Genomic DNA, 27,800 nt, shown 5'->3' with positions numbered 1-27,800 from the left:
GTGCATGCATATATGTGCATATAGGATTGTGTGCAGTGGCAGCTGTTCGAGTCTTGATCATTTCGAATGCACGGACGCGATCACAGCCTTTAAAAGTAAATATTTCACCTTTCTATCGGGCGATTTCTCAAACATCTTGAGCGACTATACCTGCTTACTACGACACTATGACTCCAGCTCCAATTCTAGACGGTTTGAGGTCCATGGAGGTCCTATCGCAGCAGGAATTGAAGAGGTTGAAAGAGCACAAGTACAGCTCCGAGGGCAAGTCGATTATCGAGCCGGTGATGCAGGTTTTCTGGTGCTGGTTAGTGGAGCAAATTCCCCGAACTCTCGCCCCGAATACGATCACCATTATCGGTTTGGTAGCAAATATAGTATCTACACTTATTCTTGTCTACTACTGTCCATCGGCGACTGAGGAGGTAAATATAAAATGAAAATTTGACCTTGTGAAGGGTTGACCCTGAAAATAGCCATCTCGATCAGCTGCAGCAGCAGCGCAGCGGAGGCTGATGGCGTCGCGTGGGGCACGCCCCCGGCTCATCATCAGGCCTAGGCTAAGCCCTGACATTTGGGCTGGTCCCAGTGCTGTTTGCGTGGAGGAGCATGCGAGCGAGCAGCTCAGCGCTCTCAATGTAAGTTAGGACTCTGAAATGATTGACCAGGAATTCATTTTCTGGACAAGAATATAGAAACAAAATGCCCTTGATACTATTTAGTATTACTAGAATCTAGTATAGCGAGGTACCCGCACCTCGTCAGGGGCCCAAATACCGTCACCCCGCTTAAAATTGTTTTAAGCGCACTAAACAAAAATTTATGCCCGGGACTGTGTTCAGTATGCTTGAAACTTGGCAGGGCCAAGCAAATTTTGGTGAAAACCGAACAGTTTTTCGCGAAAATCGGAAATTTTAATCGGAATAGGACCCTACGTGTTATAACTATCACCACTGTCCCCGCACGCATCTTTTACGTGTATGTCTATGGGAGCATCACGGTCACCCGCACACGTCTTTTACGTGCTTTGTCTATGGGAGCGCGGGTGACGAGTTGCGGGCCCCTTCCTTAGCGCACAGCTATTTCGCATCGTTCGCGTTTGACGACGATAGCTGCAAGTTTTCGATATCGATCAGTGAGCTTGTGATTCCATTGGAATTTTCAGCATTTTTCCTGTATGTGAGTTGGATTTCAAAGAATTTCAGTGGCGAAATGTGATTCAAATATGCGCAAACGTTAACTATGACGAGGTGCGGGTCACCCAAGTATACTAACTGTTAGTGATATGATCTGCAAATGAATTGGTTCCTCAAGTAACGTTAGTCCCTTTACAAATGGGCCCTGGCTTTCTGTCCAAAATTATGTTTATTGCTGATTTGGTGAAGCTTGAAGCACAATCTGTGAGAAAGACAAAGTTCTGTTCTTTTTTGATATATTAGAAACCTGTGCACATGCGCTGTTGTTGTTTTGTGTTTAGTGGCATTTTCCATTCTCTTCAGAATATTTACACCAAATTTACGCTAGCTGTTAGCAGTGTAGCCTTTTGACAAGGCACTTGTTGCAAGACATTGTGTTGCGCCCGGTTGCTCTCTCTGCTGGGTGCATTTCACTCGAAACCCATTTGCTCACCACAACACAGCGAAAGGGCCTTGTTCAAAGACTAAAAACATTGCGACTGCTCATGCATATATTCATATCGCCAATGCAATGTGCAGTGTGCCACGAAGAGGTTGTTTTGAAAAATGAAGGAAAGAATGGAAAAATTTCAATGCATGCAAAAGCGCTGCACTCCTCATTAGGTTTCTGTGTACACGTAGCCTGCAGTCAAATTTTTTACGACATTATGCGATGGTCAAATTATGGGCAACTTGCTTTAAATCTCAAATTCTACCAAACAAAATTGCGTCAAAATCACGTACAGGATATGCTACAATTGTAAATAGCCTATTTCCAGTTACTCATGTGAATTCGCTTTAAATCGGCTGTCGAAAAGCGTCAATATGAACGCTGACCTTCAAGTCAATGCTCAAAACAAGCTTACTCTTCAGGGGAGATACTTGTTGTAGTGGCATACTCTGCCTGCCCAATCTAGAGCAGAAGTTAGCCATCTACAATATTATGCCAATTTGACTTTAAAAAAGGGAGCGAAAAATCAAGATGCAATGATCATAGCAAGTTGAGAGAAATTGGTTATTGCGATGTGTGTATGTCTGTCTGTCTGTGGTCTTGTGCGATCTAGCTTCAGGACTGTATTTCTCATTTGACTTCATTCAACTTGCCGCTTAAAATCATTGTGTGCATTGATTTTCTGCTTATGGTTACCTGAGAAAGATTTGTTGCATATCATTAGACGGCTGTGTAAACTGTTTCAGATTGTGCAGGCAGCATTCGCAGCAATGGCTCGTGAAGAGCGGTGACATGAAAGTCAACAGCAATAACGACACTTTCCAATAACCAATTTGGTTCAAACTATACAGTTTCAAGTGAGTGAATGAAAATAGGCTATTTAGCATGTTCTGTGATTCTGGTGCAGTTGAGTCTTGTAGAATTGAAGATCTGGATATGAAACTACTGTACATTAGTGCCCAGCATTTTACACCGAGAACTGGCATAGTGGAAAGTGTCCCAAGCAAGAGTTACACTGTTGCACAGTGGATGATACACAGTGTAATTACACCAAGCCACAGTGTCACATGAAAATGTCTGGTTTTACAGTACATGTACCTCTTCCCAGTAAATTTTGATGACTCATGTACAATACACATAAAGAAAGATACCACAAATAGTACAAGTTAGTAATTTACTTGCCATTTTACTTGTCCAGTGAATGGCAATGGTGAATTTTACTTGCCCTGGACAGGCTGCCATACATTGTCTACTTTGGGTTACAGGGATTACAGCATCCCATCTGCACACAGTGAATGAAAAAAAGTTATGCATTTTGAATCTCTTCCACTTTCTAATCCCCCTTCAACCAATTTTTCGCTCCGATACCAGGCGCCAGCATGGAGCTTGATCTTCGCAGCACTGTGTCTCTTCATCTACCAGTCCCTGGATGCCATCGACGGCAAGCAGGCCAGGCGCACCAACTCCAGCACGCAGCTTGGCGAGCTCTTCGACCACGGCTGCGATGCAGTGTCAATAGGTAAAATTCAGCACGTCAGGAATTATATCAGACAAGAGCTCTGTTGCTGTGCTCATATTGGAGGGAAAAGATATTTCTAAAGCAAAACCCTTAATACAGTATAACCAGGTGAATTTGCAGGTCCCAGCTACATGTATTTATATTTCTGTGTTTTTTGAAACCTTGAAACCTGATTCTTAATCTTGGCTAGCTGCTGTACAACAATGATATGCACGCATAATCAGAGATTCTAACTCCACTTCTAAAGAAGTATATTTTTAAAAAAAAGTTAATGAGGCAACTCAAAAAGATACCAACAAGAACATGAAGCAAAAATTTTTGATATTTTCATCAGCATTTTGAAAGATAAACAATAGCAAAAAAATTTAGGCGATACCAAACTAAGATGTGCACGTGAATGAGAAAATACTTATTCTTTTTTTTTTCCTTTTTTTTTTACTTTGCCATCTTTTCTGATCACAGCTTACTTTTCTACATACTGCTTTGATCTGTAGAGATCAATTGCAATCAATATCAAATCTGGCGTATCACCTAACTTGTCTTCGTGACAAGTTTCATGTCTCATTGATATTTGTGTAGGGATTACTTGATAAGGAGGCGTGTTTTACTACATGTAAATGTAAAAACCTTGCTATGTTTTGAAATGACTAACTGCATGTGAATGAAACAATGAAAATATTTTGTTTTCCCCGTGTCTTTCGCTCCTTGCCCCGATGGATTAGTCTTTGTCACAGTCTCAGCATCGGTGGCCCTGCAGCTAGGCTTCAACCCCAGGCTTAACTTTGTGCTGGCGGCAATCTCAATGTTTCTCTACTACACAGCACATTGGCAGACCTATGTTTCTGGCACGCTCAAATTTGGAAGGTGAGTAAACATGAATACAGATTAATACACAAGACTTCTTGAAAACTTCCATATAAATCTGGCATGTCTAGATACAATTTTAAGATAATATAAAAATCATCCCTATTCGAAGAGTGATTAGCCCATTGAGAATCGGGTACTGTAGGCTATTTAGCAAGTATACATTTCCCTCATCCTCTTTAAAAATAAAGATGTAAAACTTTTGTTTTCAGAGACGATTTGATGGAAAGCGCCGTGAAACAACTAAATAGGTGACAAGAGCACTTTACAAATGTAGTTACTGTTTTGTTCTTTGGAATAAAAGTCTCTGATTTTGAGGGAAGAATTTTAGCTGCCCTGGTTAACAAAAAAATGTACATGTAGTACTGAACTTGAGATCATACACGTACTGTATAAGGTGTTATCTTTGTGAGGATTCAATTTTTTTGAATTTTGTGAAATTCAGTTTGGATCGCAAAATTATCTCCCTACACGAAAACATTGCCATGCGCTAGGGTAATAGTGCATAAAGATATTACAATGGCGTCAGTGTCATCGCAAAAATAACATCTTTGCAAATATATCTTTGAGCTCCTCATTTGAGTAAATATCTGTACGCAAAAATAACAGCTTATAAAATACAGTAACACATGTCAGACATTTAGTGGGCATAGTAACCCAAAAAATGCAGTACATACCTGTACATGCATTATTTAACTCATTGAGGATGAGTCCCGAGTATACTCGGGCAGGTGTTTATGGGAAATTTGTGTCATAGCAAAATCAAACCATCCTCAACGGGTTAAGATACTTTTGTATACAGTGTGTTTTATAACCATTTCCTTGTCTTACAGTCTGTTATATCAAAGCTGTGGAAAAGTTTCTTTGTGCACCTGACTGGGCATTGTATGTGTTAATATGATGCTTCCTGTTTACAAAGACTTGTAACACGCTTGTTGTTGGAAGAGTCGTGCAAGCCACATGATTGTCAAGTGTTCTGAGATGAAAGTTTTCAAACTGTGTGATGTTTTAGCTTGAGAGGCAACAGTTGATAGAAAGTAAAAAGTTCAAAAGAGAATGACCTTTAATATCGTATTTGATGAGATGTATGCGGATCAGTGATAAGTTGAGTGAATGTTAGGCCAAGTAAAAAAAGAAAGTAGTTTCTCGTCCGGGTTTTTTGAGCAAGGCGATGAGGGAGGTCCTTACTATTTGATATCTTACTATTTTTTCAAGGATCGTCAAAATGAAAGTAATATGTGTTTCTCGTCCGGTAATTCTGAGAAAGGTAACGAGAGAGGGCTTTACAATTTCCTATATTCAATTTATGAAATGAAACATCACTCTGGTAGCTGTGTTATGAGACCAGGTCCCAAGTGTACGTCTTGCCTGCACTCTGTGCATTTTCAAACAAATAGATATATGTGCCATACTTGAAATGAAACTTCATGCATGCAGAAATACATTTGCTTTTTCTTTCCACTACAGATGTCAAGGGAAAATGACCATCTTAATACTGGTATTTAGTGTTGTAATGGCTTTTCTGATACCAGTGTACTTGCAATTCTGATGTATTGTGCTATTAATTGAAACAGGTATAAAACATGTCTTTCAACAAATGTACGACTGAAATAAATTCCATGATATTCAAAACACTAGCTTTATTTATTGGTGTTTGTGACTTTTTGTGTCCACACAGCTGGTATGTATATCTGCAGTTCTTCACAGTACAATTGTAGCACATTCAACTGGAAACTGGCTTGTACAATTGCAGATGGATGTCAAAATGATACTGATATGGCATTCTAGCATTAAACGTTTAAAGATGTTTCTTCATGTTCTAAAAAGACATTTGATAATCACTCATTATTTGGATGATGAATGATTGTATAACAGTACACACTACAGATGATACCACTCACGGCTGTGTCCGTGAATTTACATCGTGAAGAAAAGTATCCCGCAGAAATACGAGACAAACCAGAATCCGTGGAAAAGTTATTTATTTTGTAGATACACCCATTTAATAATTCTACATTTGCTGGAAAAGCGCATTCATTTTCTCTGCAAAATAGAATGTATCGCCGTGACAGACCGGGGGATGGGGACCCTGGACAGCTACAAAACACGCACACTTTGCCGATATACGGTGCGGCACGGCCACTGCACTGGCACCAGGGAGTCCTGCTGGCACCGTACCTTCCGACACTGCACACACATGCACATAGTCACAATGACATGAAAATGTATACAAACTCGATACCGTACAATCCTCACAAGCATTTGTACAGTACAATTCATCCGCTTAAAATATCAGAAACGGGGAAAAATACGAACAACGCGCGAAATATGCGTGGAATAACAGCGATTGTTCGCAAAAATGTTGCCGCTATCGCGTTCACGACGTACCGAGTGCGCTGTACATCACAGCCCAGTAGGCCGGCCCGCCGCGCCGCCCATCCAACTATACATAACAGTGCAGTTCGACTGCTTTGTGGGTCATTCCTTCTTGCCGATCGGCCGAGCTCGCAGTGTGAAATGCATGCGTTATTACACATACGCACTACACACAGAAGCTACAGCTGTACTACAGTCTACAGCTAAGTAGAGGACGCAAGGCGTAAAAATTAGAAATGAGACGTCACGATTGGTAGGTGAATTGTCGATCTTTTTTTTTTCGGCGGCCGAAAAAATAGTAAATATCAATAAAGTCGATGCGGCAACTGAAAATCGATGCGGGCGGGGAGCGGGCTGGGACGAGAATTATGAATTTCTTGGTATTTTCAGCGCCATTTTGAAAATAGTAAATAGTAAAAAAATCGATGCGGCGGCCAAAATCGATGCGCGCGAGGACGAGAAACTGGTTTCTTTTTTTACTTGGCCTTAAAGGAATTGTACAGTGTTGGTTGAGACCTAATTTCAAGTTTCTATTATTTTTTGGTGAAATAATGAGAAACCTTTTATGAAATATGAAAGAGCATGTAATTCTATGAGGAATTTAATGTTTATTTGATGGAAATTGGTCTTGAAATGGCTGAGATATCCAAAAAAGAGCGATTCTAATAAAGTGTGGAACCCACAATTTATTACGATCGCTTTGTTTTACTTTGTTGTTTGATGTTTCTGTCATTCCACACCCGATTTTTATCAAATAAACATTGAATTCCTCTTAAAATGGTATGCTCTGTACTATGTAAGTGTTTTTTGGTATCTCACAAAAAGTTAAAAGCCCAATGCTCATCTCCACCAATACTGCACCATCCCTTTAAGGTGGGAGGTGTGATGTGTGAGACTAAAATAGGCAAGAAGGATAGAAAACTTACTTCAAAAGAGGACTAGTGAATAGTAAGGATGAGAAAGATGCAGAAGAATGATCTAGATCCAATTGTGTACAGCTTTATCAGTGATCAATGTACACACACAGCCACAGAATCTCAATGAACGTACACTTCTGTGCACATAATAGGGAGCTTTAGATTTTAGACGCGCGGACGTTCAAAGGAAAAAAAAACATTCTAAGGAAAAAAAAAACAGTTCGTAGCGCGCGTAAAGTCAATCTATTTTTAGCTTGCTTCGCCTGAGTTTTTCACTACGCGTACTGGGCTATTTTCATGTCCGCACAGTTTGCAACGTACAGAGCCTCCTCATGCACTGATCATATGGGGGCGTGATTTTATTTTTCATACGTTGCGTCCCAGCGTAATCTAAAGCTACAATGTACTTTTCCACACGACGCAGGGAGAGGAGAACGTCCAGCGCAAGCGTCGGCTCAAACGTCCGCGCGTCAAAATCTAAAGCTCCCTATTATTCATTGACCAGACAGTACACAACAGGGTTTTCTAATGTACAGTGCAGAGGGCAGTAAATGAATCAGGCCATCCCTGAAACCCTATGCTATTGCATCATCTAATGCCAAATCTGAGTATGTATATAGTGCACAATAAAACAGTACTTATTCTCTAGTAGTATACACAGAAATACTGCTACCAAGTTTGCTGGGCAAGTTCAGGTGGCATGAGAGGTTATGCTGTGGACAGGTGGCCGCTACTATATGTGCAAAGTCTTCAACATAATATCTTCTCGTTTGAAATGTATAATAGATAGAGGAGTTGGCAATGGGTGTATGAAACACAGGTTGCCCCTTCTACGGTAACAGGCAGTTCCAAAGACCAGCTTAATTACATCCCCCCCCCCCCCCCCCCCCCCCGAAGACTCAAGGCAATGATTTAGGCTAGTTCAGAGTTACTTTATGTGTGTGAGGAAATACATGTAGAGGCCACCTGGAGAAAAAAAAAAAACACACAGAGTTGCCATGAGCAATGTCATGGATATCATGTCAGTGATATATTGCAGTGAAAGAATATTTCTAATTGATATCAAGGGAGCTTGCTATAATATAGATTAAAGCAAGTTGGATTTATAAGTGGATGATATCTTGCTTTACAACTACAGTATTTCATATCAATTTTAACCGCAAACCGTCAAAGCCAGCAACATACCAACAACATGTTACAGTTCAAAGCATAGACAGTCATATGTACATTTGTAAGAAAGGACAATGGCACGGAACTGAGAACATGATATAACAAAGTGAAAACAAACCAACAAAATGTCTACTACTTCCAGTGCTGACTAATAACCATCTATCAATCTGACCACAGTCCATGACATTTCAGTTGTTTTATCTTTTCTTTTCTTGTCTGAGTTCCACCAAATGTGGGATCATGATTGTGCGTCACTGTGACATTTTGATATCTTAACTTTAAAGACACATATCTCAAATAGTAAAATGAAATGTTTCACTTATTGTCCAGGTAATGGCTTGAGAAACTTGACAAAAATAGTGATGAATTTATAGTTATTTTGTAATTCTCAAAGCTGTAAGATACAAGTATAGTGAAGAAGTTTTATACATCCTTTCTTCAATTGCTTCCTACCTGCAAAACTTGCCTGAAGTAAACAAATCATTTTTAGGATAGTAACAAAAATTAAATATGTTTATGAAGGTGAACTTGTCCTTTAAACAGAATTTAAAAGTTTTAAAGAATTGTTGACCACAAAAAAATTATTTGATGAAAATCAGTTTTGAAATTGACAAGATATCTGTAACCAAATGAAACCAAAGAGACCGTGATATAAGGTGGGTCTCATCTTTTATTAGGGTTGCTTTGTTATGGCTGTCTCAAACCAATCTTCATCAAATGAACTTTGAATTCCTCCTGGAGAGAATTATATGCTCTTTCATATTTCATTTGAGGTTTCTTATCATCTTCAAAAAAACAAAAAAAGTTGGAAACTTGAAGCCCAATCTCAACCAAAACTATACCTTCCCTTTAATACAGGACTGTTTGTTCTGCAAAATCAGTGATTCAGATTTTGTGTTTTTTAATCCGCTTATTCTGAATATCTACACTGTCTTCATACAAGTACCCTCACCCCAACACAAACACCAAAATATGGCAACTGTGGGTTAGATTTTATTCTTCAACAAATGACCATAAAGCAAAGTGGAATCCTTGTTCAAGGTTGCATCCCTTCAGTTGAGGTTTAGAAACAAAGAAAGCAGTCTCACCCACAGTAAAATGTCTTTGTGATCAAAATCAATGATATTCTGTATAGCCACGCAAGCTGTGATAAAGGGCAGATACTGTTGTAATAGGCTATAAATGTATTTTTGCCACTTGTCAGAAGACAAAACAAACACAAAGGAATTCTCACATCACAGGGTTGCTGAAATATGGAATGGATATTAGGCAGATTTTGGACAGATACAATGTACATACTATGTACGTTATCAATGAAGAGCAAGAAAGACATATGTGCAGTATGTATAGCAGAGATGCCAAGTTCAAAAAACTTTTGTGAGTGAGATTTTTATGACTCGGCATCTCGGCGCTCGCGCGCATGCGCACACGAACGAGGAGGGTGTCCCCCTCCCATGGTAGGGAGCTTTTTCAAATTATTAGCTCTTAATGATGCGATCTGGTGCATACTTAAGTGACTATTTTTTACTAATTTTGAAAGGCAAAAGGGAAATATACCTTCAATTGCAACTATCACTTTAATCCTTTGAGCAATGCTCCTTATTTTTGGCCCAAATTGCAGACTTCACCAGATGCGTGAGATCGTGAGACAGACCCTAAATGCTTGAGTCTCACGCAGAATGCGTGAGACTTGGTAGCTCTGTAATGAGTCAGGACAAATATCCTTGGCTTGCAGAACAGAGCACTTTTATGAACACTGTTAAACTAACATTGAATTGTTCTAAAGTATCATTTTGGTATGATGCAGGAGTTACTGTATACGCCATATATATATATTTCACGAGTCTAAATATTCACGAATCGGGAATTCCCAACGATTTTTCACGAGTGATTAAATTCGCAGTTGTGGAGTCCTGTACTGAACGAAGAAGTGTACATGCGTAAGTCACATTCACATCGGGATCAGAGTCAATATTTTCGCGTGTCTTTAATTTCGCAAATAGCACCTGACTGGCGAAATTCGTGAAAAAAAAAAAAAAACACCTCGCGAAATATTTGACGTATGTACAGTACTCAGAAACAGATTGGAATTCTGCTTCTCTTGCTCACGATGATTGATAAATTGTGCATTGTAGACAGCTGACAGTTGGTGGATTAGTTAACCCTTTCTATGCCAGTAGGTCAAATGTGCACAAATCCCACACACAAATCCATGGACAGAAAATAAATGTAGCACTCAAGAATTAAAATTTAAAAAAGACAAAAACATGCATGATACACCTGCACATATGAACGCATATTTTTGTTGGGAGCTGTATCATTTTAACAAGATTTTTTCCACTTGTATTTCATAAGCATGACACCAGAATAAAGGCTATCATTGTACTTTTTTTTTTTTTGCTATACCCTACACAAACACCTTTACACTCAGACACAGACACACAGAGTGTGTACAGGTCTATGAATTGTTAATACAAGTGTTGACATATGTAATATCACTTGGTCAAAAATTGCTATTTGTGTTGATATTAATAAATAGGTTTATTTTAATGTGGTTCAAATTGATGTCAGTATAAAGGGGTCATATTTTCAGACAGTGGTGCATACGGCGGCGTGAGTAAAATTGACAAAAGGCTGACCTTCCTGGGACATATCCATTTCTGCTTGTCTTTCAAGGAAGTGGAGCGGTTTGCCGCATAATTTTCTCTATGCCATACCTCCATACAATGGATCACTATTTTGTTTGTGTAGATGCCAACTTTGTGCAGGCCTGTCATTCAACACCATCATGCTTGTAGTAAGAGCATAAACTGGTCAAGGATAAACAATAAAGGGCTGCAAGTTGTGTGAGTTTCAAAGGTCCAGAGTGCTGTGATACTTCTCAAGTGTCAAGCAAAGACAAACAAAACACACCAAAACTATCAAAGATATTTCTATCACTTGGCTAAATGAACTGATCTCTGTACAAGGAACATCATAGTTGTTTTGAAAATAAAGAATCTTGAGGAAGAAATTCAAAAGAAGAAGAAAAAGAAGCTAGCAACATCTTTTATTATGATGGAGATGAAATGAAGTTTTGTAAATTGAAACATTAATTAAAAATTGGTGTACATTGTAAGTTTTGTGTGGTACTCGTAGGCCAATATCATGGTACAGTAGTCATACAATATGAAAATTATTCTGCTGCTTAACTGTATGGACATTCAGACAAGAGAATATACAGTACATTTTAAGAAGCAAATGCTCATACATCGTAGTACTTGCCGAAAAGTGAGTTTTAGTTGCCCGGGGCTAGTGAATTTATAATAACTAGTCTTGTTGAAAATCTCACCCTCAAGTTTCGTTTGTTTTGGTGTTTATTTCTTTCATTCTCATAACACCTTGTCAGCGAGTACAATGTACAAAATGTACCTTCATGTTCATGCAATTATGCATTCATTTTGTTTGTTTGTTTGTTTTTGTTATCTATATTCAAGGGCAGAACTCTGGAAAAAAGTGTTACGTATGACTTCTAACAAGGCCACCCAGAGTAAAATATGATATCAATTGACAGAAAGAATTGATGTCACTTGACCAAAATGACTGAAGCCTTCATAAGAGGCAATGTTAGATTTTAAAAATACAATATCATAAGGATCTGCTGACACTCACACTGCTCAGAAGCTCTCTTTTCCTTAAAAATAGTAACTGTAAAACGAGAAATGTTCACACACATTTTAACCCTTTGAGGATGGTCTGATTTTGCTACAACATGCATTTCCCATAGACACCTGCCTGAGTATACTCGGGACTCGTCCTGATTGGGTTAATTTTGTAAATTTTTTGAGAGCCAAGATTCGAGAAATTAAAATGCACAAAAAAGTTCTTGTAATATGCATTGAATGCCAATGACAATTCACAAAAAAATAATGTCACGCTGCGAAAAAGGCCATTCGCACCAATTTGCAAAAATTTGTGGTTTTACAGTATTTTGCTTAAAATTCTTTTATCTACTGCCTTGATCTCACATTTGCACCAATGCCTCTATATCATAAGTTATATTTTCATTTTTTAGCCCGACATAAATTTATCTTTCAACAAAATTTTTCTGACTTTCCCTGATACAGAGTGGACGTCACTGAAGGTCAACTTGTATTCTGTACAGTCTACATCATTACTGCAATCCAAGGAGGAGATTTCTGGAAAATGCAGGTAAAATACTGTGTTCCCTTTTTGTGGCTGACCCCTTTTTATTGATAAAGATGTTAAGATATAGAGCTTTTGTTTAAATCCATTTACTGAATAATCTACTTACCTCCTAATTTGTACACATCTATTCATTTGTGTATTAATGTATTTTTATAGAGTATTACCTGTGTAAAGTGTATTTATACTTTCATATTTATGTATTACATTTGTTGCTAATTCATGTATTTATTCACTTGTTTATTCTTTATTCTTTGTTCTTATTTCAGGCATGAGATTTCTCCGCGGATCCGCGGATTTCCGCGGATTTTGAAATTCTGGTTAGAAAATACACAGTCGGGAAAATTTCCGTGATTTTCCTCTTTTTCTTTTTTTTTTTTTTTTGCAGCCACCATATCTCGCCGTGTGTGAATGGTGATGAGTGCATTTTGTCAGTGGGCAGCTGTGCGATGTTGCATGTTTCATGCGTGAAATGGATGTGAAACGTGCGTGTCGATCAACTTGTAGCTACTATACTAGTGTACAGTGGCGTATCTAGGGGGGGGGGGGGGCAAGGGGGGCACGTGCCCCGGGCGCCACTCCCCGGGGGCGCAAAAAAAACGAAGAAGAAGAAAAAAAAAAGGAAAAAAAACGAAGAAGAAGAAAAAAAAAAAGAAGACCAAAAAAAAAAAAAAAATGATGCCGCCGACAAAATGACAATGTTTATTGTGTTCACACAAGAATTCCATGTTCTGTAAGTAAGCTGAAGTACAAAAATTTTCGGCTCGCTCGATGCGCTCGCTCGCCAAAATTTATATAAAAAAGAAGGTAAGAACAAAACGTGATGATGACATGGACAAAATGACAATGTCTATTGTGTTCACACATGTCACTTTATATTTAGCAGGCAAATGTTTCACGGAGCAGCGGCTGCCATTTCTTTCGTTCTGAAGCGATTGCCAATTGGATCAAAAGAAGGCACCAACGGTTTCGAACATACGGGGGGGGGGGGGGGGGTTGGGGGCGCAAAAAAGCCCCCAAACAACCCAAAACAAACAAGATAAGAACAAAATGTAATGATGACGCGGATATATACAAATTTCGGCTCACTCGCTCGTACTAATTTAGAGTATTTTTTAAAGTCTTCAGTTTGGGTCGTCACTATATCTTGTAAGAATTGTAAGATTTAATAAGCAAAAAATGACAAGAATTTCATGTTTTGTAAGCTGAAATACAAAGTTTTTCGGCTCGCTCGCTGCGCTCGCTCGCCAAAATTTATCCCCCAAAAAGAGATAAGAACAAAACGTGATGATGACGCAGAAATATACAAATTTCGACTCACTCGCGCGTACTAATTTAGAGTATTTTTTAAAGTCCTCAGTTTGTTGGTATAAATCGTTATCGTCGTCACTATATCTTGATTAGAATAGTAAGATTTAATAAGCAAAAAATGACAAGAATTCCATGTTTTGTTAGCTGAAATACAAAAATTTTCGGCTCGCGCGCTGCGCTCGCTCGCCAAAATTTATCAAAAAAAGAGATAAGAACAAATCGTGATGATGCCGCGGAAATATACACATTTCGGCTCACTTGCGCGTACTAATTTAGAGTAGTTTTTCTAAGTCCTCAGTTTGTTGGTATTAATCGTTATCTATAAGGCCGTCACTATATCTTTATTAGAATTGTAAAATTTGATAAGCAAAAAATGACAAGAATTCCATGTTTTGTAAGCTGAAATACAAAAATTTTCGGCTCGCTCGCTGCGCTCGCTCGCCAAAATTTATCAACATTCATTACATTTAAATCACCCTCAAAAAGACCCCTTTTAAGTGCTTGAAAAAGTACATCATGTGGACTGTGTTTAAAGTCCCTACTGGGATGGGGTTGGGGTGGAACACTTTTTCAGAAATTAGGGGCGCAATTTTCGCGCTTGCCCCGGGCGCCGTTTTCCCCAGATACGCCACTGCTAGTGTAGCTTGCAGTGTGGTGTGATATGATGCACACGTGAGGCTGTAACTGCGTATTACGTGTATCATTACTATCAAGGAGCTTCGGCATGCATGCTGCCGCAGCATTCAGCGCGATGCGTTGACCGAAAGATCGGTCTGTATCTGTCCGTCGGGCGGGGAATGTTCCGCGGAGACTGCGTCTGGCTTCACGGATCTCCTCCGTATACGGAGGACAGCGTTATGGCAAAATATAAAAGAGTCCTCCGGACAGACGGATCTTTCTGTCTACGCGATGCGTAGACCTCCGTAGGGATCCGTGAAGCCAGACGCAGTCTCCGCGGAACATTCCCCGACGGACAGATACAGACCGATCTTTCGGTCAACGCGATGCGCTGCTTTTGTATCCCGCTGATTACGTTGGCGTGACCTAACGTTACATTTGTCATCGTGATTTTGTGGACCGGTGAGAATATTTCTTTCTTCAACGAGAAAATGTTTATGGACTTAACCGGGTCTACAAATTTTTGTACCTCCTGTAAGGTATTATAGGCAGTCTAAGTTAGCTGTTGCATGGACGTAGAGACGGTCAACAGTGCTGAGCTGCATGTATGATTTATTTTCAGCTCTCTTACATACCATGGTACATGATTCTCTACTAGACTACATGGACCAAGTACAAGATCAGCAATACTTTGCCTGGTCTGCGCACTGTAAACTGTTAATGGACTGAGGTAAAGACAGCCAACAATGGCAATGCTAAGCTGTGATTTTTTTTTTTTGTACCCGTATGAACTGAATCCAGCAAGACGTCACCTGGGTGTACATTACTGTGATTTATTATGACCTCACATTTGAGTAGGTCCTAGGTATTCAACAGTTAAGCATACTATTCCTTCCTTTAGATTTTGCAAGTGGGCAATTCCATGAGAAATGTTCACTTTAGTGAAAAAATGAAGTTTTGAGTTTCACTTAAGTTCTCAAATATTCTAAAAAAGTAACATATATATTTTCATTTTTCACTGGTCGCACCTTTGTTATTACAAAATTTGGTATTTTTCTCAGTCAATGAAAATACTGTATGATATGTTGCAATGACACAAAAATTTGGCTATTTTTATAGAGTTTAGTGTTCCAGTCTCTAAAGAAGGCCAGATATGTCCTAGAGGCCTTGTTCAGCTTTTAAATTATAGTCCAGTGTATATATCAATGGAAAATCACAACCAACTTCCTTAGCATTCATCAGTTTTTGACCCATTGATCCTCAAAGTTGTGTGATTTCTATAACATTTGAAGTGTCATGTCCGTTACGTTTTTTACTATAAGTTTTCATAGCCAAGAGGAAATTAGTGTGAAGTTGCTGGAAATTCATTTTCTATGTTAGGATTGAATCCCCTTGCATGTGTGGAAACCACTTTTCTATACCACTTCTAGTTTTCCTGTAAATGGCGTAACGGACATGACACTTTGCGTAACGGACATGACACCTCATATAAGACAAGTGGCAGAAATAACACTGTGGCCCAGTGAAACAGGGTGGTGATTAGTTTTAATTGCTTGAGGATAGTAGGACATTTCTATACTTCAGTAAATAATTAAGTCTCCACATCACTCAATAAAACAAAAACAAGCAGACTTTGCTTTCTGCCACAGGAAGACTGTTGATTTCAGATGATCTTGGTACCCTGTTACACCGGTTTGATCCATTCCCACCTGTTGTAATCCTGACTGATAAACAACAGCTGTCATTCCAAGGAGTATTTAGACAATGGAGTTTTCACTGTTGGCCTTTCCTTTTATACTTAAAATGAGCACTTTCTACATATAAGAACATTGTAGACCACATTTAACACGTATCCACCATGGAGTCAACACAACAGCTAGGAACTCCTGCACAAATGGATCCTTGTGCATCCAATGAGCATGATCACTGATGATACAGCAACAAAGTATCCAAATGTCACCAGCATCAATGTCTTCAATGATGGTGTTGCCTCATGATTAAAAAAAAAAAAAGTTTGTACTGCATCCATACAATCAAATGTACCTCTCTCATCTCTATGACTCTATAAATCCACACCTTCAGTGGCACGTTAATGAGATATCACTTGCCAAGAGGGCTGAGAATGGAATTGTTTGCTTTATTAAGCATGTTGAAAGTCATGAAGCTCTGTCGTCAGAGAAAGTCGGTCTGAATGCTGCCTATCCATTTCATCAATACAACTAAACTAGATGTACAACCTCTATGCCAAGGGATATACCAGTTGGTATATATAAATGACAGCACTCAGCATCGTACAAAAAGCACAATTTTGAGATGCTATGAGAAATGGTTATCCACTGTAAGGTACACTGTATAATCAGTTACAACCAGTTGGTAGGGAAAGCATCCAGTATTTTAACAAGTCCTTCTCACAAGCTGGTGAGAATAATGTAACCAGTACACCACTCTGGCAAGCCTTAAGAAGTGCCTAAGCAAGCAATAAGTTGATTATACAATTTGTATGAGTTGAATTTGCCGTAAAGAAAACAAGAAATACTTTTGTTGCCCAGGTGACCACTCTACTTGGAAATGGATAATATGTTGTGAAAATTCTCAGAAAAAAAGGGGGCTTGATCATTCACATCTAGCCAAGAAAAGAAAGCATTTGTTGACAATGATAAAGAACTGGTACTAGGAGTGGAAGTTTCAACAATAGTCTATCCAAGATTGGATAACAGAGGATGATTCTATTCGCCAAATGAAAGAACTTAGCAGAAATGAAATAAACATACCTTATTTCTTTCAGATGATCACACTAATTTGATAATCATACCAAACAGTTTTGTGGTCCTCTTTCATTGCACAAAAGTTGATGCAATCCTGAGTGCATTTTAATGATGTTGTATTCAAACTTTTTATTTCATACAGATCTGGTTCATTTTGTTTTCTTTGCCTATCCACAGACATGGAGACATGGTCTTCTGTGTTGTACATGTATGCCATTGTGGTACTCTGGGCATTGTACTCCATGTGCTTTAGAGTAGCTGTTAGATCACTGAAACCTGCAAAGAAAGGACTTTTTGATGTTTTGTTCAAGAACATAATGTAGTTAGCAGAGTGCAGTTATTTTAATCTTTTTATATTTAAACAAAGAAGTGAAAATATGGTTCACTTTACAAAGGTGTCATGTCCGTTACGCTAGTGTATAATATTAAGTATCAAATATTAGGCCACTAAGAAAAAAATAACCATAGTATAAGATAGTAATATGTCCTGTTTTGCTCTGGTGGGTGGTAGTAACTGGAAATTACTCACTAATTGTAGCTAGCTGGTGCAGGAGCGAATTTGTTTTATATTTGTTTGTTTTTTAAAAATATAAAAAGACTAACCCCCGTAAAATGATATAAATATAAGAAATATTACATGATTGCAGTTATGATGTGTGTCCCTATGTTCTAACCTTACTATGCCAACAATTGAATATCTGCTATACCTCGTAATAAAAAAATTCTCTTAGCTTACAAAAAGTGGACAAAACTGTCATGTCCGTTACACTTGAAGTGTCATGTCCGTTACGCAATATTTTAAACTATCAAAAAAGAATGAACAGTAAAACTACTCTAAATTAGGACTTTATGAGTAAAGCATGACCTAAAGGTTTAATCAAGACCAAAACCAGCTGCATCTTATCCAAAAATTCACAGGAATTTTCATAATGGTAAGTAGATCAAAATGCCTTGTCCATTTTGTGTCATGTCCGTTACGCTCGCTAAAAATGCAATTTCTCAACAACCACTTGATAAATTTCCATGAAATTTTCTGTGTATGTTACATATACTTAAATGTGCCTGATAAACTCAATTAGAATCTTTTGGAGACTCCAAATTTCACTGTGTGATGGTTTGAATCCCAAAAAAGTGGTCTGAATGTCATGTCCGTTACGCTGGAATTGACCAAGTGTCATTTATGAGTTCAATTATCACATTGTTTCTCTGTAAAATGTACCTCATAACAATAGTAAATTTCAGTTGTAAAATGCATTAAAATGAGTTTTTTCGTACCTTGAATTTCAAAAAGTCCTCACCGTGGCAGGGGGGACACCCCCCTCCCACACCCTCCCCCCGCTCGGTCGCTACGCTCCATCGCAGCTTGCTCGCTTCGCTCCCTCGCAAACTCTTCTCCTCTTTTTTCAACTTTTCTCTGTCTCATGCCTGTTATTTATCCATTTATTTTGCAATCATTCATGTATGTAATAACTAATTGATTAATTTACAGAGCTGTATTTGACTGACGAGTACACAGAGATATTAGGGTTCTGGGCACACACACTGTGACAGCGTTGAAGTACCTTCACAGCTAGACAGCTGGTGTTGATTGATGAGTGGTGTTCTTATCCCAAAAGCTGCTTGATGTGCTCGTGACTACAGTGTACCTGCATTTTAAAGTGATTTAGTGATTGTTTACAGCAATGATACGAATGACTCGGGCGGTATCTAATTGGATGGGATGACTAACATGTGTATGGTGACTTGTGGTCTACTGTAAAAGTGGAAATTTTCACGGTGTTGAAATTTTCGCGCATTTCGCGCAATGAGAAACTAGCGTGAAAATTAAAGCACGCAAATATTTGTGCTTGCCATATGTTCCCCTACTTACTAGGGTCTTGATTCCGCGGAATTAAAAACACGCGAAACTTTTCTTACCGGGCCGAGCGTGAAAAATTAATCGCGCGAAAATATCCACTTTTACAGTATGCGTGGTGGGAATTCAAAGGCATAATCTACCATTTGCAGATAAAACAAAACTCCAGCATTAGTGCTTCAAAATACTTCTAAAATGTGAGTTAGCGATAGAAACAGTGAATGTAAAAATTTGAACCAGTATAATTGATGTTAAGTATGGTTAAATATACGAAATGTGAACAATAGTTATAATAAGAATGTTTCCCAACTACTAAAGCAGTCTACAGTTACGATTTATTGAGAAAAACACTGATATCTCATTTTAGGTTTTATTTTATATCGTAGGATGTTCTGTGACACAACAGACCTACATGTACACTGCACACATGTTAATATATGCATTAAGTGTGATATCTTGAAAATTTTTGAAATCACTGCTCCCAAAGGTAAACAGGACCTTTAATGTCTGAAACAAGATTGCATTGTGCTATCTTATTTTAGAATATCAATAAAAATGAAGAACCCAAATTTGTGTAAATTTGGGGACTGTTGGCCTGTGTGGATTCACATTTGAATTTATGAGTCATGATAGATGCTGGTCAAAACAAAATATAAATTTCTGGTCATGTTATTCTATATTGAAAATTATTGCCTTTTTGGGGTTTGATGTACACGTATGCATTGTGAATTTTCTTGACACAAGAGAGTGAATTTTCTTGACACAAGAGAATGAGATTGAGACGAGAAAGGCATTCATCCCAATAAATTTTGTAAGTGATAATGATGATAGTGAAGGTATAATGATTTTCTTTTTAATAATATATACTTGTAATTTATGATTTTATTAACAACAAGAGAAATGCAATGATAATGATGACAATTTTAACTAAAATGGCTGTTGTGTTACTTACAAACAAATTCCACATGCCTTATTTCAGGTACTTGAGAAATTTGTATTTGAAGTGCATGCAACTACCATTATAAACAAAGGTTTTAGTAGTACTAACTGGCAGTGATTTCACTAGATAGGACACACAATATTACTGCATAACATACATTTTCACTGTATAAAAGATAATTTGTCTTTGCACAGTGCAAGTTACAGGTAGCTGTTTATTCAACTAGGATGATATATGGTCCCCTTGTCTGGAAGTGTGCATGGGATTGTGTGTGTGAGTGTATGGGTGTGCATGCATGCATACACTATGTGTCCAAACACAGATGGGAGTAGACTCAAGAGTTTCACAAGGCTCCAGTTACGATCTACAAGAAGAAAAAAAAAAGTGATCTCTTTAATTCATAAATTTTGGGAAAATGAAATGCCTTCAAAGTCTCATTTGCCATTGAAGGTAACTCATGACTTCACCCTTTAATCTGGTTACCCAACCAGAATATAAATTTTCAAAGCTTTGTATGTCAACCCCTCCAAAAAACAAAACAAAACAAAACACACACACACACACACACACACACACACACACACACACAAAACACAAGCAAAATTACACTCAAAACCTTCAAGTGACTTTCATATGTCATGAGAAAATATCTTCATAAATGCAAACAGAGACAAACAGACACATACAAAAACCAATAGATACAAATGAAGATAATTTCTTCATAGCATTCACATATGATTATCCTTCCCTGTCCTTTTTTTCCACAAGTTTGTTAAAAGTTTCTTCATTGTTGTTTTTGCCTCTTTATTGCTCCTGAAGGCTTCTTTATTGTTTATGCTTTCACTTTTAAAGTAGTACGTTTTTGTAAAGTCGCTACATTTTGATTTGTAGATTTCTTCCTGGTCTTGTGAGTTTGTTTTGCCATTTTGTCATTGTTTGTTGGTTTGTCCTTTACAGGTGCCAGTCCTTGATATGGAGCTAAAGGTGGTGACATGCCTTTTTGGGTTGTCAATTAGCCTCATGAGCATCTACAACTACGGCCGCATCATATTCGGCGGCGGCAAAGGTCGCAATGGCTCAACAGTTGCAGTAAGCCTCCTCCCTTTCCTAGACGAGAGAATTGCAACTAGGATAATGAAGTTATAAATAAGAGTTTCCATCTATCTATGGAAATCCCCAACTGTAGCAGTGTGTAAATCACGACTTAAAGCATATAAATCTTTTCATTTAACTATCTATTATCATCAAGTACATCAGAAGCTTTTGCAGCACAGAAGACTATATGTCTGTAGGTTTTGCACTCTATAGATTAATATATCGTTATTATTAGTATGATTATCATTATTATGAAAAAAATGAATATAAAAACCCAAACAAAGGCTTTACATGCTTTCTCAGGAATTTTTCATAAAGTATAAGGTTCATCAAAAAAGAAAGTAGAAATAAAGCATCATAAAACAAAGTAGGAGGTGTGGTCTAAATTTTTTTCATTAAAAGCCAAAATTTGTGGCCTCACAAACCAGAGCCTGTGGTGCACATGACTCATGTGATTGCAAACTTGTAAACACTGTGTTTAGTATAAACATATGGTGTAGTCATTAGTCATCAAGATATCAATACACAGTATAGCTCTCTTCTTTTTCTCCACGTTTTGTCACTGTTACCGCAGTGACTGTTCAAGAAAGCTTTCTCAAAATAGGCATAGTCATGTTCCTGAAATATGTGCTCCTAGGTGAAGTTGACATGAAAAAAGAGTGAAAATAATGAATACAAGATGAGTAAGACCATTAGGAGCTTGATAGGTAGAAGTTATTTAGCATTGGGTTAGAGTTATGCAACATGATGTCACTTTGACCCCACTGTCATTTGAGGGTCAAAGGTCATCCAAAAATTGCAGTAACTTCTGGATACATGTCTGTATTATGGAATGGACATCTTGTGAAATTTATGGGGGGGGGGGGGAATAATCCATTTCCTACGTATGATCCAGTTGGACTGAGGCACATTGCTACAGGTGGGTTCGCTGACTTTGCGCGTAGGTCAAGGTTGGACATGCAAATTGCTGAATGCTTATGAAATTCCTGGCAAATTAAGCAAGGTTGATTAAGGGAGTCAAGCGAGGGAGCTTGGGGGTCGGGAGAGATGCCTGAGAAGAATTGTTTGTCACAGAATCAAAAGATGAACAGGAAACTTGTTTTGTTTTTTCTCTTTCAGGACACCAGCGTCATCGCACCGTTCTTCCACATCGGATCCGTCATCCTCCTCGCCTTTGCCATCTGGCAGAAGTCCAAGACGGGAATCTTTGAGCGGCAACCCTGCATCTACATGATCGTCTTTGGCTTGGTTGCAGCTAAAATCACCATTAAGCTGGTGGTGAGTTTCAGCCAAACTCTTCGTAGCAGCCCGTGTGTGCAGTTACTTGTAGTGCTGGATGTACAATGTACTTGTATCTTTAATAGAAACTGGCTAAAGATGTGCTTTTGGATTGGTTAGGTACAAATGTATGCAGTAGACCATCCAAATCTCTTTTTAGTACCGGTAGTTGCAGCAGCAGTAGCAATAGTAGTAGTGGTAATGCAGGAGAAACTCGGTATAACGAACACTGCTATAACGAGATATCGGTTATTACGAGGAAACTTTCCTGGTCCCAAATTTCCTTCCACACAAATCTATGTAAAATGCTACTCTTTTAGCGAGATCGGCTATAACGAAATAACTGCTATAACGAGATAAATTTTGTGATTTCCAAACAAAGAAAAACATAGCCAATCAAACCTGTTATAGCGAGGTAAAGCAAAATGTCTTCTGGTAAAGCTTTACTTCGCCCGTGCTATCATGTTCCGAGATTGTAAAGCTCGATCGATGCGCCAAAAACTGTGTCTTGTACACACATATTTCTTCAGTGCACTCCAGCTAGCACCGCATGTTGTACGTGTATGTGTGTGTGTGTGCGCACTGATACATGCAGAAAATGTGGTGGGACGGGCGTATGCATATACATGACATCATCATGACGTTTAGTAGGTGTAAGACAATCTGATGCTGTGATTGGCTTTCTATGTAGGGAATTCCCCATCTTCACACACGCAGTCATAATGTACCATGGTACATATTTTATACAGAATGTGTCACATACACACACACAGCATTGTGCAGAGACCATATTCAAGCTTTCAAAACACAACACACGCTTGCCATAACCACATACCAATCCACAGACCATCTTGACACAATCGCAAGCTATCCAAATTTACAAATTCAAACATATGCAATTAAGAAACACATTCTTTATATTGGATTTCATTGGCGAAAAACGTCTTCCTACCCATAAAGGTGAGTAATTCCCTCACACACATTACCAAGTTATCAGTATTGATTGAAAGATGATGGGTAGTCCCACATGTGCAAATTAATGTCTTTATGTTATGCTTTCTTTTATGCCTACTGATATAACGAGATATCAGCTATAACGAGGAAAACGACTCGGTCCCGACCATCTCGTTATATCGAGTTTCCACTGTATTAGTAATAGTAGTAACAGTGATAGAAGCTGTACTAGAAGTAGTACGAAGTGTAATAGCAGAAATAGTGGCTCTAGTGGTAGTAGTGATATATTGAACAAATGCTGATAATGATGATGTTGACTATGAATGCAGTAATATTGATGATTAGTATTGATTAGTACTATCATCATAATCACCATATTCTCAATGAAGCAAAAACTATGTTAAGACATTTCAAAATGAACAATTTAGAAACCTTGTTATAATTTCATCATGTCAAGTAACATGTTTAAAAACTGAGAATTTGGTAGAACAAATCTTTTTTTCAAAATCCATGTTCCTTCTGTGTTGTTATTTTCCCAGATTGCACACATGACAAAAAGTGGGATGAACTTCTTAGACACTGCCTTCATCGCCCCAGGTCTTCTTTTCATCAACCAATACTTGGACACCTTCGTGTCAGAAGACCGAGTGCTCTGGCTTGCCCTGGTGAGTTTACAATGATCAATCCCCTTCTTGTACACTCTTATATCCTCCTCCTCCTTCAAATCCAAATCCAAATCCATATCGTGATTCCGACATGTATTTGATACCACGTATTCTTGTTGTTGTGTTTTTTATGCCTCCGCCACGAAGTGGTGCCGGAGGCATTATGTTTTCGGGTTGTCCGTCCGTCCGTACGTCCGTCCGCTTTCGTTTATGCGATAACTTGAGTGATATTGACTGGAATTTTACCAAACTTGGTCCAAGTATAAAGTATGATGAGGCAATTACTTGATTAGATTTTGGGTGAAATCTGCCAAAGGCCAAAGGCCAAAGGTCAAGGTCAAATCATGAAATTGTATCCGTTTACGCGATAACTCAAGACTGGATAGATCAAATTTCACCAAACTTTGTCAGAGGATGATGTATGATGGGACAATTACTTGATTAGTTTTTTAGTGAAATCGGACAGAGGTCAAAGGTCGAAGATCAAGGTCAAATCCTAAAATGTATCTGTTTACATGATAATTCAAAACTGGATGAAGCAGCTTTCACCAAACTTGGTCCAAGGACGATGTATGATGGGGCAATTAGTTGAGTAGATTTTAGTGACATTGGCAAGAGGTCAAAGGTCAAAAGGTCAAGGTCAAATGCTAAAAATGTTGCTATTTCCCCCATATCTATGCAATGCCCGAAGGTATTTTCTTGAAACTTAGTGTAGACATTTACTACTGCGTAAAGATTCTCCAGAGAGAGTTTCATGTCATAAGGTCAAAGGTCAAAAGGTCAAAGGTTAGGTGAAAATGTTGCAATATCACTTTTCTCGCAAATGGTTCAATGTATCTCCATGGAACTTGGTACATACGCATGTACTGACTGGCAGGGGTTATCTAGGGAATTTAGGGGTCATGGGTCAATAGTCAGGGGGTCAAAGGTCAAGGTCAACTCCTCAAAATTTTACTATTTTCCTCATATATTAGTATATGCGATGCTTGCATTATTAGTTTTAAAACTTAAAGGACAAGTTCACCTTCGTGGACATGTGGGTTGAGTGAATGCAGCAATATTAGTAGAACACATCAGTGAGAGTTTGAGCAAAATCGGACAATCCATAAAAAAGTTATGAATTTCTGAAGTTTCTGCTCAGTCATGGCCGGATGAAAAGACTACTATAGCTTGTGATGTCACATGAGTACAACGATATAAAGAAAAAATAAAGAAAATTCAACATTTTTCCATTTTTCTCGCATAACAAAAGAACACTTGACTTCTCTCTTTCAGAAGGCAAGGGGATATCATTACCCTTATAACATACGTTAGTCGAAGAAATGTGTACTTTATTCAAAAAGTAAAGTTTTGTGAAATTCTCTTTTTATTTTCCTTATATAGTTGTACGCATGTGACATCATACACTGTAGTAGTCTTTTCTTCTAGCAGTGACTGGGCAGATACTTAAAATATTCGTAACTTTTGAACGGATTGTCCAATTTTCCTCAAACTTTCACTGATGTGTTCTACTAATATTGCTGCATTCTCTCAATCCTTGCGTATATGAAGATGGACTTGTCCTTTAATATATACATGCATTACCTAATGGAGATTCTCTGGGAAATTTCCAGCCAGAAGGTCAAAGGTCAAAGGGTGAGGGTCAAAGGCCAGGTTTTAATGCCCCCCCCCCCCCCTCAAAAAAAAAAAAAAAATATATATATATATATATATATATACATTTGTATATATATACATATTTTGTACAGTAATTACACTCTTTCTTCATACCTTGGAAATTACTCAATGCATAAATTTATAAAAGGGTCAGTCAGAAGTCAAGTAAAAATTCTCAATTCCCCAAATATGTGTACCTGCGCTCTTAGACAATTATAGCAAACCCAGTTCAAGGAAAGTGAACATTCAAGATATTTCTGACAAACCTGTCATTTCAATATTTTGCCAGTTATGTGAAACTGTCATCACACATTGTGAAGACTTTGTACTATACACCAATTGGGAGAATCATGCATTATGGCGGAGGCATCAGTCGCCATTGCGACATTTCTAGTTTTTATTGCAACCTTTGTAAACCCAATGATGAAAGTGGAAATTACTGAAATGAAATGACATGAAATTCAAATCCAAATCCAAAACCAGATACATACCTAAATCCAAATCCAAATCATGATTCCAACACGTTATTGATACCAGGTATTCTTGTTGTTTGTTTGTTTTTATTGCAACCTTTGTAAACCCAATGATGAAAGTGGAAATTACTGAAATGAAATGACATGAAATCCAAATCCAAGTCCAAATCCAAAACTAATATCAGATATGTACCCAAATCCAAATCATGAGTCTAACACTTACCGTATGTGATACCATGTATTCTTGTTTTTTGTTTATTTTTAATGCAACCTTTGTAAACCCAAATCCAAATCCAAATTCTAATCAAAATCCAAAGCTTTGACATCCATGTGCAGTAGAATTAGTTCACTTCTGATGTGATTGCAATCAAGAAATTTAATGTTACATATTGTTTATTTCCATTGTAGCAGTTAAAGGGATCGTATAGTTTTGGTTGAGACCTAATTTCAGGTTTCTAACATTTTTTGGTGAGATAATCAGAAACCTCTCGTGAAATATGAAAGAGCATGTTTTTTTCTATAAGGAATTCAACATTTATTTGATGAAAATTGGTTTTGAAATGGCTGAGATATCAATAAAGAGCAATTCTCCTAAAGTGTGGGACCCACACTTTATCACGATTGCTTTGTTTTACTTTGTTTTTGGATGTTTCAGTCATTCCAAACCCGATTTTCATCAAATAAACTTTGAATTCCTCTTAAAATGGTATGCTCTGTACTATATAATAAGTGTTTTCTTGGTATCTCGCAAAAAGTTAAAAGCCCAATTCTCATCTCCACCAATACTGTACTTTCCCTTTAAGTTATTTCAGGAAGGTGTGATTCCGTGTGAGCTTGTAGGAACAATCAAACAATGTTCCATTTGTCTGGATTTGGGGAAAAATGTTTTAATTAGAAATATGTCCCTGTTTCTTTTTTTCTCTCTATCTTAATTTTTAGGCGTGGAGCGTCTTTGACCTGTCCCGCTTCTGCATCGCCCTCTGTAGGCAAATCTCCCAGCATCTAGGAATCTACACATTCGACATCACGAGCAAGCCCGCCCCCTTGGATCAACGCGTCGGGGTCACGACACGTCGCCAGGCAAAGCTCGCCACACGATAAACGGACCGCGGTGTGGCAATTCGCAGTATTAAGAAAGCAATTCCAGACGCACATGCCAGTTCGTAGGGACGATCTCTTCTCGGGTTGTTTTTAACCTCCCCCTCTTTCCTCATTTCGTTTGTTTTTTGCTTTCTGTTCTTTTTAATGCTTGTTCTTCAGTGTAGCTGTGTGTGTGATGTAACCTGTTAAAATGCGCATGACATTGTGAGTCCCATGTACTCAAGTTTGTGTTGTTTACGGTCATTGTGATTTTGTTACTTGGGGTAGGGTACTTGCAAAAAATGTTCACAGGTTGTAGTATATCTTCTGACAGATTGTTGTTCTTGCTTATTTCCAGGGCCCGCAAGATGTACATCAAAGATAGAAAAGAGTGTAGAAAATGGCAGAACTTATTTAGTGTACTGAGCAACTAATATTTCCTCAAAGCGAGTA

General features: G+C 38.2%; 1 protein-coding gene across 1 annotated transcript; it reads left to right on the top strand.

Annotated features, from left to right (window-relative positions):
• Nucleotides 1-53: 53 nt before the first annotated feature.
• LOC139745450 (cholinephosphotransferase 1-like) lies at nt 54-27,800 on the top strand. The gene is made up of 8 exons (XM_071655839.1): nt 54-425; nt 2,998-3,145; nt 3,868-4,009; nt 12,579-12,663; nt 21,104-21,235; nt 22,361-22,519; nt 24,013-24,138; nt 27,207-27,800. The coding sequence occupies exons 1-8, from the start codon at nt 168-170 to the stop codon at nt 27,366-27,368; spliced, it is 1,212 nt and encodes a 403-aa protein (XP_071511940.1). The 5' UTR covers nt 54-167; the 3' UTR covers nt 27,369-27,800.

This window comes from Diadema antillarum, unplaced genomic scaffold (assembly GCF_040938485.1).
Source record: "Diadema antillarum isolate AM-2024a unplaced genomic scaffold, OU_Dant_1.0 seq00001265_RagTag, whole genome shotgun sequence".
NCBI classification, from domain to species: Eukaryota; Metazoa; Echinodermata; class Echinoidea; order Diadematoida; family Diadematidae; genus Diadema; species Diadema antillarum.
This window is presented reverse-complemented; position numbering and strand designations above follow the sequence as displayed.